This window comes from Euleptes europaea, chromosome 6 (genome assembly GCF_029931775.1).
Source record: "Euleptes europaea isolate rEulEur1 chromosome 6, rEulEur1.hap1, whole genome shotgun sequence".
NCBI classification, from domain to species: Eukaryota; Metazoa; Chordata; class Lepidosauria; order Squamata; family Sphaerodactylidae; genus Euleptes; species Euleptes europaea.
This window is the reverse complement of record NC_079317.1, coordinates 93,981,729-93,997,829: the sequence shown is the minus strand read 5'-3', so window position 1 is coordinate 93,997,829 and position 16,101 is coordinate 93,981,729. Positions and strand designations below refer to the sequence as shown.

General features: G+C 42.1%; 1 protein-coding gene across 1 annotated transcript in view; it reads right to left on the bottom strand.

The window, feature by feature from the left end:
• MUC6 (mucin 6, oligomeric mucus/gel-forming) overlaps positions 1-16,055 on the bottom strand; it is a 124,993-nt gene extending 108,938 nt beyond the window's left edge. The window contains exon 1 of the mRNA XM_056851964.1: positions 15,989-16,055. Coding sequence (XP_056707942.1) covers positions 15,989-16,055 — 67 coding nt within the window. The remainder of the gene's footprint in view (positions 1-15,988) is intronic.
• Positions 16,056-16,101: the final 46 nt, after the last annotated feature.

Here is a 16,101-nt window from a genome sequence, read left to right as displayed (position 1 = left end):
TGAGGGAACAAATTCTTGAGCAAATTTTCCTAAGTTGAAATACTTATCTACATTTCTTCGTTCCCCCCAACAGTCCCAGTTATGAATTATGGTTCATCAAAAAGTGTTATATAGGGCTGTTGATTCGGTTCGGCCCGAACTGAAAATCAGCCAAATTTCCCTTGATTCGGTGGTTTTTAGTTCGGGACCAACCGAACTCAAAACTGGTGGGCAACCGGGGGAGCCGAATTCAGCAAGTTCCGGAGTTCACTAATAAATCCGGCCAATTCGGGGCCATCAGTAAGCAGCATAACCTTCAGTAAGCAGCATTCTCCTCCCCCGGCCAATCGGTGGCCAAGCTGGGTCTTCTTCTAGCCAATCAGTCAGGATTGAGTACTGGAGGAATCAGCTGATGTGTGGCCCCGCCGGGGAAAGAGAGAGAGAGGGAAATCCTCGTGTGTGTGTGCAGGGGTGCTTGTGCACATTCGCTACTTTCCATGGCTGCAGGGGGTGCATTTTTTGGGGTACAGACCCCAAACTTTCAGGAGATATTCAGACAAGCCTTCTTAAGAGACCACCCAAGTTTTGTAAACATTGGGTCAGGGGGTCCCGAGATATGGGCTCCCCCCTTTTTCTTTCCATGGCTGCAGGGGGCGCATTTTTGGGTGTGCCGACCCCAAACTTTCAGCGGAGCATCAGACAAGGCTTCTTAAGAGACCCCCCAAGTTTTGTAAACATTGGGTCAGGGGGTCCCGAGATATGGGCTCCACCCCTTTTTCCTCTCCCCCCTTTTCCATTTCCGTGGCTGCAGGGGGCGCTTTTTTGGGGGTGCAGCCCCCAAACTTTTATCATAGCTTCAGACAATCCTTCTTAAGAGACCACCCAAGTTTTGTAAAGATGGGTTCAGTGGGGGCAGAAATATCGGCTCCCCCCTTTTCTCTTTCTGTGGCTGCAGGGGGGGCATTTTTGGGTGTGCTGACCCCAAACTTTCAGCGGAGCTTCAGACAAGGCTTCTTAAGAGACCGCCCAAGTTTTGTAAACATTGGGTCAGGGGGGGCGAGATATGGGCTTTCCCCTTTTCCCTATTGGGATGAATGGATCACCCTCGAGAGATGCATACATATGGATCTTATATTGGATACAAATGGAATCATATTGGATTACCCAGCCTCCCAGCCCCTCCTGCTGGAACAGAAGACAGCCACAGTAAGACCCCTTTGGGGGCTTTAATCTGTAATTTTTCTTTTCTGTGTGTGTGGGGGAAAGCAGAGTCTGTGTGTGTGTGGGGAGGGAGCAGTTTCTGTGGGTGTGTGTGGGGGGAAGCCAAAGGGGGCTTTTGCCGGTTCTGCCTGGGGTGTGTGTTCCCCCTCCAGTCTCTCTCTCCCTGGTTTGAGGGGGGGGGGCTTCATTTTTATGTCTTCAGGTTTTCCCTCATTCATAAGATCAGTTAGGTTATTTTGATGCTTGCTCAAAACTGGTTTTCAAATGGTGACTTAAAGAATGCATCTGCCTGGTCCCAAGTCCAATGCAAAAGGAGAAATTCCACCCCCTCCTGCTCATTATGCATAGCTAGCTGCCTCTGTCCCTTTCCATGGTTTGCAAACTCCCAGGTGTCAGGTGTTGCTTTGCACTGTTGCAAAGGTGTTGCATTGCGTGCTTGTGTTGCTTTGCAGTTGTATTGTTTTGCAAAATTCTTCACACCTGCCCCGCCCTTTGCATGTTTGCAAAGGTGTTGCTTTGCAGTTGTGTTGCTTTGCAAAGTTCTTAGCACCTGCCTCACCCTTGCTCTCATCAGCTGTTTGTCGGGGCTGGGAGCTTTGTGCATGGGCGGCAAGCTCTGCTCAGAGATGCACATTAAGGGTGGGGGGACCCCTTTCGGGGCCCATATCTCAGCCCCCCCTGAACCAATCTTTACAAAACTTGGGGGGTCTGGCAAGAAGGGTCCTTTGAAGCTCCTCTGAAAGTTTGGGACCTCTACCCCCCAAAATGCCCCCCCAGAGCCACGGAAAGGCGCGGTTGTGTTTTTAATGGCTTTATTCGGCCAAATTTTTTTCCCCGAACTTTGAATTCCCGCCGAATTACACAGACCCAAAGTGGGGGAGTTCGGACTTCGGCATATCCCGAATCTAAACGGACCAAATTCAGCCGAATCCGAACTATACCGAATTTTTTTTAATTCAACAGCCCTAGTGTTATAAGAAATATGTTGTACATGTATTCAGTCTGCAAGATGATATGCAACATTATTCCATAATGATTCATTATTCATAAATATTTGTTAAGATCTAAGGATTTTTAAAGTAGCTCCCAAATTTTAAAAAGAAACGTTTAATTTTTTTAAAACTGTAATTCAAATTATGAAACGCTGCAAATTTTGAATATGTACTAGTTTTGTCCAGTTCCAGATTAGAGACGGGCACAAACACCACAAAACTCTATGCATTCAGTAGCTGATTATCAAATGTTGAAATCTGCTGAAGTTAATCAGTATAAAAAAAAACTGTTTGGCAAGTCTGTTTCCTTTTCTGTATTTAAGCTAATGTATAGGCATTTTTTTAACACTGAATATATAGCTCGGGCATGATCCGCTCACAAAATTCCAACGTGCAAAGGATCATCATCTTTCTCCATACCTCAGGACAGTCATGAGGCAGTGTAATGGGACATAAGAAGAAATGGGAGGTCTGTGCTCTGCCCAGTGCAAGAGAGAGATGACAGAATGGGGTTATATGAGGAAAATAACTTCATTGCACAGCATATATTAGAGTTGCCTGATCCTCCCAGGCCACCGATGGGGGATGGGGGGGGTAGGGTTACCAGATCTGTTTTCTCCGGGGAACTGATGTCTGTAGTCTGGAGATGAGCTGTAATTCCAGGGGATCCCCAGGTCCCACCTGGAGGTCGGCATCCCTAGCCTATATGCATGCCTGTATGTACAAGCCCTTAGAGTATCAGGATTGTGCCAGATAGGTACTGTGTCTGTATTGTGAGTGGATTGGGCCCTTTGTGTTCTAGTTCTGGCCTGAGAGAATTTTGAGGCTTTCAGGTTTTCATAAAATAGAAATGAAATAAGTAGATACTGGGAAGGCAAGAAATAAGTTCCATTCTAAAGGCTAGGGTTAGGGTGGCATTGGATATGAGAGAGAGTTATCTGTTGCAGGAAGAGAGAATCTCGATTGCTTCAAATCCCTGCTTTTAAAATGCACCTTGGCATCCAGTCTTCTCCAGGAAGGGTGAGGCTGCTCTTAACTCTTGTTGATAGGCTCAGTTTAATAGGCAGGTTAAAGCCCATAATTTGTAATCTTTCCAGGAGGTTCTTTAAATTCAATCCAAAGTTTTGGTATTAATTTTTTATTTGGTTTTTAATTTTTGATTTTATAGCTCCCACAAAGAATGGGCTTTAACCTCTAACATTGAGGCTGATGAAGCCAAGTGTATGGTGAAAGCGCTATGAGTATCTGGAATAGCGTTTCCTCCCTCTTCTTTCATTTGTTTACAAGCATTATTGGAGCAGCAAATTTGATTCTTCAGACGTTGGCTTACAGAGTTTCCATTTGAATTGGACTTTTTTAGATCTCGTTCGAGACAGCCATTGTGCCTTATACATAGAATTGGTCACATTGTTGACTGCTGCTGTATAAATTTGTATATATTTTTGTAAGCTCTTGTATCGTTAAGCACTGTATGTTATGTTGCACGTTGTAGTAAATTGAATAGATGTATTTGATATAGTTAAGCCTGCACTATTTCTTTATTATCATTATTTGTTTAACAGTGATAGTGAGTTCTTTTGCTACTACCTGGAGGTTGGCAACCCTAGGCAGCATATCAATATCTTATTCACTGATATTCAATAGCAATGATACTCATTAAGTAGGAGCCACATGTTGCTCTTCGACATGCATTCTGTGGCTCAATTAATAAAATTTACCCAGATAAAATTTAATAGGATAAATCTATAAACAGTGACTCCTAAACCCACATTTCTGTTTATCCAGGCTTTTAATGGGTTGATCTTTTAAAACTATTTTAGTCAAGCTACTGTTACTTGAAAAGCTGGCCTGGTTTTTATGATCTATGTTTTAATGCTGGGGTGGGTTTTTAATGGTGTATAAAAGAAAGCAACACAGGTACCAGGCAAACCTTAAGGGGAAGGGTCTTCCATAAGTGAGGTGCTACTACAAAAAAAGCCCAGTTTAGGGTTGCCAAGTCCAGGCTGGGAAATTCCTGGAGATTTAGGGGGTAGAGCTTGGGAAGGTCATGGTTTGGGGAGGAGATGAACCTCAACAGAGTATATTGCCATAAAGTCCACCTTCCAAAGCCATTTTTTCCAGGGGAACTGATCCTGGGAGATTACTTGTAATTACGGGAGATCTCCAGACCACACCTCTATGTCTGTGGTTACTACCTGCCTCACCTCTGAAGGTGGGAGCACAGAGGACAGGACTTGTGAAGCAGATCTTAAATGGTGTGTTGGATAATATGGTAGGAAGTGATCCTTCAAGTACTCTGGTCCCAAGCCATACAGGACTTTAAAGGTCAGAGAACCAGGTAGGGTTTCCAGGTCTGTCTTCGCCACCGGCGGGAGGTTTTTGGGGCAGAGCCTGAGGAAGGCAGGGTTTGGCAACCCTAGAACCAGGTATTTGAATTTTGCCCAGAAACAAATGGGCAGCCAGTAGGATTGCCAACCTCCAGGTACTGATGGAGATCAAAAGCCAGAACACACAATATAAATGCAATATAAATATAATGAAAAGTGCAAAGTGCAAAGTGAGAAAGTGAGAATAATTAATACACAAAAATCACAAATATCATGAACAACATACAAAGACACACAAAGAGACAAAATACAATTATCCAAGGTAAGTCAAAATGAGAGTATTTGTAACATTCGTATGGTATATAATAATAATAATAAATTTCTCTTTTTAGGACAAGGAAAAAATTGCACAGTCCAAATGGTGAATGGCTGGGAATGCGATCCACAGCACACACAGCAGGAAACAGCAAACAGGTACTAGCTGGAGATTTCCTGCTCTTACAACTGATCTCCAGCTGATAGAGATCAGTTGACCTGGAGAAAATGGCCACTTTGGCAATTGGACTCCATGGCTTTGAAGTCCCTCTCCAAATACTGCCTTCCTCAGGCTCTGCCCCCAAAACCTCCAGCCAGTGGCAAAGATGGACCTGGAAACTCTAGCAGCCAGTGCATCAGCAGGGACTTTCCGTATCTTCAAACTACAAGGAAACCATACATTTATCTTTGACCTGATCCACTGCTTCTCCACTCCTAAACTTTACTGAGATGTATAAAGGTTGTACATCAACAAAGAATGAATGAATCCATCAATTAATTGGGGCTTTTCTCTGCATCCACTACATGTTGGTGCTACTTCCTTGTTAACAGCTTCCCACCCACTAAGGAAATAGTTCCTGGAACTTGGTAGATGAGGGCTCTTGACCAGGAAGCAGTTCCAATATGCAGAGAACCCCTTTCCAAGTTTGAAATAGTTGTATATCATCTCTCTGTAAAATTGCATGCAACTTGTTTACACTGTGTGCGGGGTGGCCCTTGGAGACTGTCTGGAAGCTACAGTTGACACAGAATGATGTGGCCAGGTGTCTTTAATGTCTAGCTTCAGTTCATGGGGGTGCACAGAGCAGTTTAGCTTGGAAAGAAGGAAGTTAAGGGGGGACATGACCAAGGTCTATAAAATTATGCATGCTATGGAGCAAGTGGATAGGGAGAAACTGTTCTCCCCCTCTCATAATACTAGATTGCAGGCTCATCTGCTGAAGCTGGAGAGTGAGAGATTCAAAACAGATAAAAGGAAATATTTCTTCACACAATGGATAGTTAAATTGTGGAACTCCCGGCTCCACGATGTGGTGATGGTGGCCAACTTGGAAGGCTTTATGAGGGGAGTGGACATATTCATGGAGGATAGGGCTCTCCATGGCTTCTAGTCAAAATGAATAGTAGTCATGATGCATACCTGTTCTCTCCAATACCAGAGGAGCATGCCTATTATATTAGGTGTTGTGGAACACAGGCAGGACAATGCTGCTGCAGTCGTCTTATTTGTGGGTTTCCTAGAGGCACCTGGTTGGCCACTGTGTGAATAGACTGCTAGACCTGATGGGCCTTGGTCTGATCCAGCATGGCTTTAATTTTGTTCTGATTTACAGGGCTGGGCCCAGCCAGCATTTTCACTCAGTCTTGGCCAACTCTCCTCCTTACTACACCACCCCTGGCTTTTTTCCAAAGAAGGGCCCATGATCTTCAGCACAGTCTTTCTGGGTGGCGAAAAGGAACCTTCCCTTCCCTTTTCACTAGCAGAAAAGCTGTCTGGACCCTACCCGTGCACCTTGGCTTATGCACAATTCAACCTACTCACTAGACGGTTCCCAGGAAGCTGTAGTCCAGTGAAATTCCTTCACATGCACCTCTGATGCTCTGCATTTTCCAGCTGTGGAAGGGAAAAGGAGTGCTATGGTTCATAGAGCTTTGTTAACCTTGGCTTTCATTGGGAACTGTATGTTTGCATGAGGCTCTGGAGCATAGCCAGTGGCAGTATCCCATGCCCTTTTATTCATCTGAAATCAGTAGGACTTAAAGAGAATATGAAGGGGTGTTGTTCTGCAGCCAGTGTAATCAAAAATGGATTCTACTTCCTTTCATTTACTTCTGACCTCTGTGTACAACCAGGATATAGACTGCTAAGTGTTCATATGCAAATTAAATGTTTTTTAAAAAACCAAAACAGAAAATAGACTTTGTTCTACACTTGCGGGAGCTGATAAATCATCACCAATGAATGGGTGTGTCAGAGCATGGCAAAGAACCAATTCACACCAGCTGTACCTTGCATATTTTAGTATCCCTAAGGTCAGAGGTTTTGACTTCCCCCCAATATTAGCTTTATCACTGCCTGTTCACATGACATCCACACTGTGCTTTCCCAGGCCACAGAAAGATTTTGCTTTCTGGTATTTTCAGTACTGTCTTCATACTTGCTCACCAAATTGTAATGCTTCCTTAAACAAGGAAATGAATACTTCTCTCTGGTATCGTGCTTCCCTGTGACACATTTTCTTATGATTCAGCCATTAATAATAATCAAATATACTCCAGAGGATGTTGAGTGTAGCAGCTGGAAGATTAGGATATAGACTAAATATAGCTTGGTTTATTAGGTATTTGACGTATTTCTCCTGAGCCCTCTACGCTTGTAAACTATAGAGTAAGTTAGGTACACAGAGGCTGAAGTGATAAAGAAGAACCTTTTCTACATACTGTAAATCCAAATATTACACTTGGAAGTGAAAGAAAGGTATGCTTTTCTGAAAATACACCATCACAGAAGACAACCATGGTCTCCAGGATGTCTCGTAAACGATTTATGTCAATTAAGCATACGTATGTGTCATTAAGATTGCCTAAATGTTAACTAGCACTAGTACAACTATGGTGGAACAACTGGTCCTCAAACTGTCTTCTTGAGTCAATGTCCCTACTCCAATGAATAAGACAAACAATGTTATACCCTTGGAAAATGGCTTCAGAATGTCAGTAATGAAACATTAACCCTAATGTCAGAAATAAAATGGCTCTAGAGTGTTTGCTGAAGGAGTTCAGCTTGTTACCCTGAAAGCTGAGTTTGTTGGAGAAGATGAACAAAGTGTGAATGATGGAATGGTATCAAAATCGAACACATAAACTGCCTCAAACTATTGATTTTCAAAAGACATGAGAGTTGCAATAAAAAGAATGTATGAAATGCCCTGCAGGATCACACCAACTGTTCATCTATTCCAGAGTCCTGGGTTCGCATAATGATCAACTATATAAGAATAGACCTCGATCGTGTCTCCCCTTAACCACCTTTCCAAGCTTGTTTCCTGGAATCCCACAAGAAGAACAAGAAAGCAAATGTTCTCCCCTACTGTTGCCTTCCAGTAACTAGTATTCAGTAGCATATTGCCTCTGAACATGGAGATGCTATTTAGCTGTCATGGCTAATAGCTGTTGATAAATCTGTCCTTCATGAATGCATGTACATAATTCATCTTTGAAACCCATTTTAGGGCAAGGATATATAATATGAAATCCACCACTCAGGACACAGGTGAATCCCAATCCAACTCATGGTTATACATTCAAGTGGGGATTCACCTTTAAAAGGCACGTCTCCATTTGGCTGCAAACTGGGCATGGAGGAGCAAGGTTCTTCAGGATTCCCTTCTGCAGCATTTTTGCCACCGGAAATGTCACCAGGGGCCGTTTGCCCCTTCCTCTGGCACCATGAAGCCAAAGGAAGGGGCAAACAGGCTACCCAGCACAATGCCCAGTGGCAAAAATCCCATGGCAAAGAATCCCAAAGCCCCTCCCTCCCTGGCACCCCATCTGCAGCCAAATGGAAAAACAGAAAACATTTAAAAGCTGGATTCTGTGTTGAATGTATAGCTGCGAGTCAGGTTGGGATCCCATGTTCTGATTTGTGGATTTCATATCATGTGTTTTGGCCTAAGCTATTGGCCATCACATCTTGTAGAAAGAAATTCCACAGTTATATTTTGAATAAAGTATAACTCTTTTACTCAAATTATATGTTACCTTTTGGCCTCACATGGTTGTATCTTTGTTTGTTTAAACCTGCTACCAATTCATTGCTCTGGGTGATCCTAAGTCCTAATATTATTAAATATGGAGAAGAACAAATCTTACCACTTTCTCCACACCAAGCATAAGTGAGCAAACATCACATCTCTACTTAGTTATCTTTTAAAAAATAAAATACGAAGCCCAAATGCCATAGCCTTTCCTTGTAAGAAAGGTGCCCTAACCTCATAATAATCTTGATTGCTAGGGATGCCAGCCTCCAGCTGGGACCTGGGGATCCCCTGGAATTACAGTTCATTTCTAGACTACAGAGATCAGTTCCCCTGGAGAAAATGGATGCTTTGGAGGGTGGGCTGTATGGCATTGTACCTCACTGAGGTCCCTGTCCTCCCCAGGTTCCATCTCTAAATGTCCAGGAGTTTCCCAACTCCTATTGATTGCTCCCTACCCTATTGATTCCTAACTCTATTGATAGTTCTTTTTGTGTCTTCTTCAGTTCTGTGATATCCTAAGATATTTATCTTCTCTCTATGGCCAAATTGGGGAACTTCAAATGCTCCACTAGTGTCAGAAAACTTGAACTTAATCCAGTCCAAAGATATTAAATGAGCTAAAAGATTAGGAGGTGAGAAAAAGTGGGGGGGATAGAATTTAGAGTTATGAAGGCAGGCAGTCAAAAGGCCTTTTAGTGCTGTTTAGGTTGTGTTTGGAGAGCTAAGCAGACCAAGGAAGTGTTAAGTTGAAGTAAAGATCCAAGAAGTAGGTGGTTCTGATACAATGGGTCTTGACTAATTAGCAAGAGATGACCTTGAGTTTGCAGGGAAGGCCCTCTGAAGACACTCATCTATGCAAGGACTACGGCCTTGTTGTGGATCTTCATGGCAAAACATGTATCACTGTCAAGGTGCAAGGCAATGGCATAGATGTGGGGTGCATGCATAGGGTTGCCAGGTCCCTCTTTGCCACTGGTGAGAGGTTTTTTGGGGCAGAACCCGAGGAGGGTGGGGTTTGGGGAGGGGAGGGACTTCAATGCAATTCAGTTCAGTTGCCAAAGCAGCCATTTTCTCCAGGTGAACTGATCTCTAGTGGCTGGAGGTCAGCTGTAATAGAAGGTGATCTCCAGCTAGTACCTGGAGGTTGGCAACCCTATGCATGCACCTTTTCCTGTCATACATGAATCACGTTGCTTCTCAGATTTACCTTGCTGCCGCCAATGTCTAAAGTGAGTTCCAGTGTCAGAATGTGAAATCAGACTGTCAATAGTGGGGTCTTTATTTATTATTTATTTGATTTGATTCAATTTATGCCTTGCCCTTTCCTGTCCCAGAACTGGCTCAGGGTGGCTTCCAACAACATACATATATATAATACATTAAAACATAATATAAACCTTTTTAACCAGCCATAATACATATTAAAATCGCTGTCCAAATATACCTACTACTGTAATAAAAGTTAGTTGTAAAGATGAGAAGGCTATTATAACTTTAGGCAGAGGGCCTACTGAAATAAAGTGAAAGAAGGGGAGAAGGGAAGGGGGGCAGATTTGTGTACATTTGAGTGTTCATAGTTCAGGTTAATCGGGATGAGGTTAATCAGGATGTCTTCTAGTTTGGTATGGGGAAATGGTTAATGTTAGAAAAAGTGGGTATGGCCAATAGAAAGTAAATTGTTGACACATCAAAACTTAATGGGGGTCTTGGAATGTAGTTTGGGAGAACAACCCGGAGAATGAAAAAATCTGAAAATGAGATTTCTTGAGGCAATCTTCCCAGACTAAATTTTTTATTTCAATTTTTGCCGATTGAAATCCCAGATAGAACAATAGAAAGTTGGCAAAAACAAATTAACCGATTTGTTTGGAATGGGAAAAAAATGAGAATTAGATTTAAGGTGTTACAAGACGAAAAGAAAAGAGGAGGACTAGCGTTACCCAATCTTAAATTATATTATCACGCTGCTTGTCTAACTTGGATTACAGAATGGATAAAACACCCCGATGCCAGGCATGTTATTCTAGAACGAGCGGATCTTAGACAAGGTTTCCACAAAGTCTTGTGGGACTCCACAACAAAAATTCAAAAGGACAAAGTACCAGAAGATTGCGACGTCAAAATAGCGCTCATGAAAATATGGAAAAAATACCAAAAGAGAATAAGTCCTTCTCCACCATCTATAATGTCGCCAGTTGAGGCTTATCATGACAATGTCAAATTGAAACCGGGTGTCCATCTTACCTACAATCAAATCATAGAGCCTACAGGAGAAATCAAGACTTTGACCAAACTCCAAGAAAAATTCCAAAAACTGAATTGGCTGACCTACCTACACCTGAGGTCTAACTTACAAAAAGACTGTCTTTATCCCCAGCCATTTCGTGAACTAACAGAATTTGAGCAGATAATATCTAAAGATGATTCACATTTATTAGGTAAAATCTATAGACTCCTTTTGAAATATGAAACAGAAGAGGAACAAGTGAAAACTAATATGATAAAATGGATGCAAAACTTCGGAGAAATGATTAACATGGATATATGGGAAAAACTCTGTACTCATGAACTGAAATATACTGTGTCGCAAGAAGTGAAAGAAAACTGGTATAAAACATTTTACAGATGGTATCTGACTCCTAACATGCTTTCTCAGATGACCACTCCTGGTAAAAGGGGCGCTTGTTGGAAATGTCAAGACACGGATGGTTCCTATTTTCATGTTTGGTGGACATGTCCAAAGATACAAACATATTGGAAAAGAATTCATCAAGAATTGCAGTTGATGCTAAATATCAAGTTCACATTTGACCCAAAACTCTATTTATTCAGTATAACGCCACAAAACTTGCCTTTAAAACATCACGATGTTTTTAAGTATGCTACAACTGCAGCCAGAACGGTTTTGGCAAGAACCTGGAAACAAAATCATATCCCCGAAATAGAAATCTGGAAAGAAAAATTGTTGGAATATGCCAGCATGGCTAAGATGACTCACGAGATAAACTCAAAACCCAGTGAATCTATAGAGCAATTTGACAATAAGTGGGCGTTATTTTATACTTATATGACCTGCAACTAACTAGTTGAAACATGCTGGCATTGCATTATAGAATTCTGTTTTAAATAATTGCTAAGTTAATAATAAATTCTTATACTATAGAATAGTATCATAAATAGAATAACTTAATGACATACTGTATCAATTTTCTTTTCCTTATTATTATTACTATTTTTTGGCATAGAAAACGTTTTATAATATACAATTTACAATATATCATTGAGCTTACTTTTTATATCTATATAATATCTATATTTACTGTTTTTATATTTACAATGCTTACCCCTCTCCCCCTTTTTTTCCTGTACCCCTTCAATTATATAAATAAAAATTATATATATATATATATATATAAAAAGATTTCTTGAGGCAAGCCAGGACTGAGTATCATTTGTGAGACAAATCTGGCTTTCCAAAACCAACCATAGTTAGACCATAGTGTTTGTATTATGTTTGGATCAAGCCAGTATGTTAACATTGCTCAGCATCCTTCTATGTTCAGCAGAGATTAGCGGCACAATGCATTTTTAAAGTAATTGAAACCCCCTATGGGAGGGGCTGATGACTGATCCAGTTCCTTGCTTGCAACACTCAGTCCATAATCCTTAATAAAGAGGATGATCGCAACAACTTCATTCATTGAATGAAGCTCAGCTGGCCAGAAAACAAAGGATTCCCACCTGAGTAGAAAGAAGTAAACTGTAAAATGAACACTAATCTCTGTGAACGTCTGAGGAAAGTGCTCAAGGAGAGGCGTGTGAAAGTGCAGGTCTCTAGCTGGTGCCTGACTGGTGATACCTTACTTATAGCAAATTGTACCTTCTCCTTTTATTACTGGTGCCCAGAAGGGATTTGCCTGGCAGAAGGAAACTGGTGTCACACAGCAAGATTACAAATCCCACACACTAAATATTAGCAGATATTTTTTTCACCTGATCCCAAATTCCACATTGATGTATTTATTTATCATTAAAATATTTATATTTCACTGTAATGCATGAAGTAGTAGTAGTAGTAGTAATAGTTAATCACATTGGAAAAAGAGAAGGATGTATAGTTCTGTGAAGTAACTCATACTAAAAATAAGAAGACCTAACTGTACTTCTTGACTGTTTTTTTTAAAAAAATATTGCTTCCTACCTTTGCACTGAATGAAATCCACTGAGGAGCAACATTTTCAAAGAAGTGTAAGGAATCTGTAGGACTAAGAATTTGCCACTGAAATGGCCATTAAAAATTCTGTTCTCACAAGACAATTTTTCTATGTTTTTCATGACCTCTTAATGCTGATGCGAATAGCTCTTAGGTCTTTATGTAAAGAACTATTATTTGTTTTGTGAAAGTAGTAGATTTTCCCCCCATCAGAATTTCTGCAGTGCTTAGAGGGAGACACTTGCAAATTAGTAAGAAATTTCTTTTGTTACAAGTATGCATACCTTTGGAGCAGAGAGGGTTGCCAACCTCCAGGTACTAGCTGGAGATCTCCTGGTATTACCACTGATCTCCAGTCGATAGAGGTCAGTTCTCCTGGAGAAAATGGCCACTTTGGCAATTGGACTCTATGGCATTGAAGTCCCTCCCCTCCCTAAACCCTGTCCTCCTCAGGCTCTGCGCCAAAAACCTCCCGCTGGTGGCAAAGAGGGACCTGGTAACCCTAGGAGCAGATCTCTTTTTACAAGATCTTCAGATGTTATCACCTGGAATGTATCAGCTGAAGACCATATGAAACAAGCAGTCTCACTTGGATGCCAATCACATAGGCACACATTGCTGAAGTAGAGGGCACATACATGGAAAACATAAAGGGATCCTACCAAGTTGGCCTTCACCCCCATCCCTTTCCTGAAAAAAATTGAACTTCAGGGAACACTATTTTCAAGACCATTAATTCCTCCACTTCTCACAGAACTGCAGTGCCTCTCTGTCCCCTTTTGAATACTTGTCCTGGCCTTAGTGAGTTCACCCCTTCTTCCTCACCTCTAGGATTGCCAACCTCCAAGTGGTGGCTGGAGATCTCCCAGTATTACAACTGATCTCCAGGAAATAGAGATCAGTGCCCCTGGAGAAAAGAGCTGCTTCGGCAATTGGACTCTGTACCATTGAAGTCCCTCGCCTCTCCAAACCAGGCCCTCCTCAGGCTCCACCCCCAAATTCTCCAGGTATTTCCTGACCCAGAGCTGGCAACCCTACTCACCTCTTCACAGAGATTTCCAGTGAAAGTAGCAATCTACGACACCCTTTCTTTCTCACTGGTGTGTGTGTGTGTGTGTGTGTGTGCATGAGGAAGAGTCCTAGTCCCATTGAGGTGGTAATCCTTTGGTATTGAGAAGAATTCAGTCACGTGAACCCCATTTGCATTCTGAAGTGGTACAAAGTTCTACATGGAAAACTAGAATGTCAGAGGCCAAAACCTTTCTTCTGACATGTGGAGGGAATTTATTTTTAATGGAAGATAATTTGTTCATGTGTGCAGGCTGAAGTGGTGAAGGCTGGACTCAAATTTACCATCTCAGTGAGAACTAAAGAGAGGAGAAAGGTGGCAAGATTGTCTCTCCTGACCTCTCAAGCAACTGGACTAAAAATCCTATGTGTGAAAATCGTTTGACACAGAAAAATACCGGTGCTCTCTTATTAGGATGGCATTCTGATTTCTTGACATTTGCCTAAAATAGTGCTTCCACAATCTATTTATTTTAAATTTGCATGCAACAGTAGGATCGGTTTTTTAGTTCCTGCTAGCTTAACCCTGCCCTGACCTGGATGGCCCAGGCTAGCTTGATCTGGTCAGATCTCAGAAGCTAAGCAGGGTCAGCCCTGGTTAGTATTTGGTTGGGAGACCACCAAGGAATACCAGGGTTGCTGTGCAGAGGAAGGCACTGGCAAACCATCTCTGTTAGTCTCTTGCCATGAAAACCCCAAAAGGGGTCTCCAGAAGTCGGCTGCGATTTGACGGCACTTTACACTCACACAGCTTAACCCTATATTGCAAATACGTCCTATCCCCTACCCCCATCACTGAGATTCAGAAGAAAATAAGAAATACCTCATCGGTTCTTGTAGGCTATCCTAGCCTACAAGAACCGACAATATTAAGAAATACCTCAGTTTTAACGGTTTGTTTCCAGCCATGGGCCAGGGTCAAAAGAGATACTTCAGGCAAGGATTTGGATGGATGTTGGTTTCAGGTAGCCGGCTCAAGGTTGACTCAGCCTTCCATCCTTTCGAGGTCGGTCAAATGAGTACCCAGCTTGCTGGGGGCAAAGGGAAGATGACTGGGGAAGGCACTGACAAACCACCTTGGAAACGTCAGGATGTGACGTCACCCCATGGGTCAGGAATGACCCAGTGCTTGCACAGGGGACCTTTACCTTTTATAGCATATATGATGTTTTCCTTCAAAGAGCAGAGCCACATGGAGTGTTAGCGCCAAGATTTTGTGAGCTGCTAGACAAGGCTTACTTTGTGCTGTTCTTTAACTGGGAAGAGGCAGGGTATGCATACTGAATTCGCTCATGCTGCTTCTGGTCTTCTTCAGTGGTCAATGCCAAGTGAGAGTAGTGGCACTGTTAGTGTCATGGGCCCTTGGTCAACTTTGGGGCAAATGCCCAACCTTGCCACTCTCATGCCCTAAGCCATATCACAAATTGCTTTTGAAAGCCCTGTCAGTTAAAACAAAGGTTTGTTTTGTAGCATGGTGGGGGTATTTTTGAGAGGGCACCTTTCCTATTGTTCTCTTGGATTAATGGAGCTACTTCAGTTCTTTGGCTCCCAGCTACCAACATTATTAAGTGAAACTCTGCAGTTCTTTACTCTCCTCCAGACCACAGACAGACATTCATACAGACACACAAAGAGGGAAAATCAATCTTATTCAAATTTTGAGATCTTCAGAGAAAGTAAATTGTCGTAATTATTTTGGAAGAGGTGCTGAAGGAATCACAGGTTAGATTTCAGTTAAGCAATTCCAACATTTATTGTCGAAGGCTTTCATGGTCAGAGTTCATTGGTTCTTGTAGGTTATCCGGGCTGTGTGACCGTGGTCTTGGTATTTTCTTTCCTGACGTTTCGCCAGCAGCTGTGGCAGGCATCATCAGAGGAGAAACACTGAAAGACAGTGTTCCAACATTGTTCCACGACTTTCTTCAGCTAACATGTACTGCAAATTAAAATTGCGTGTGACCAAAGGACTGCTTGCATCCTTTGCGAGAAATAAAATATACAAGGGCAATAAAAAAAACCCTTGCAAAAGAACTGAATCAATATTACCTGGTTTACAGGAATTATCATAAAAAAACCCAGCTGTTTACTTATCTCTGCAAACATTGTACCTACTTGGTCCTTCCTTCTCCTCATCTTCCATCTCCTCCCCTGTGATGGCATGAGCTGCATAAATGGGCATTATATAAAGGAAAGGTTTAGAACGGCTTCTGTCCTCCTTGCTTCGC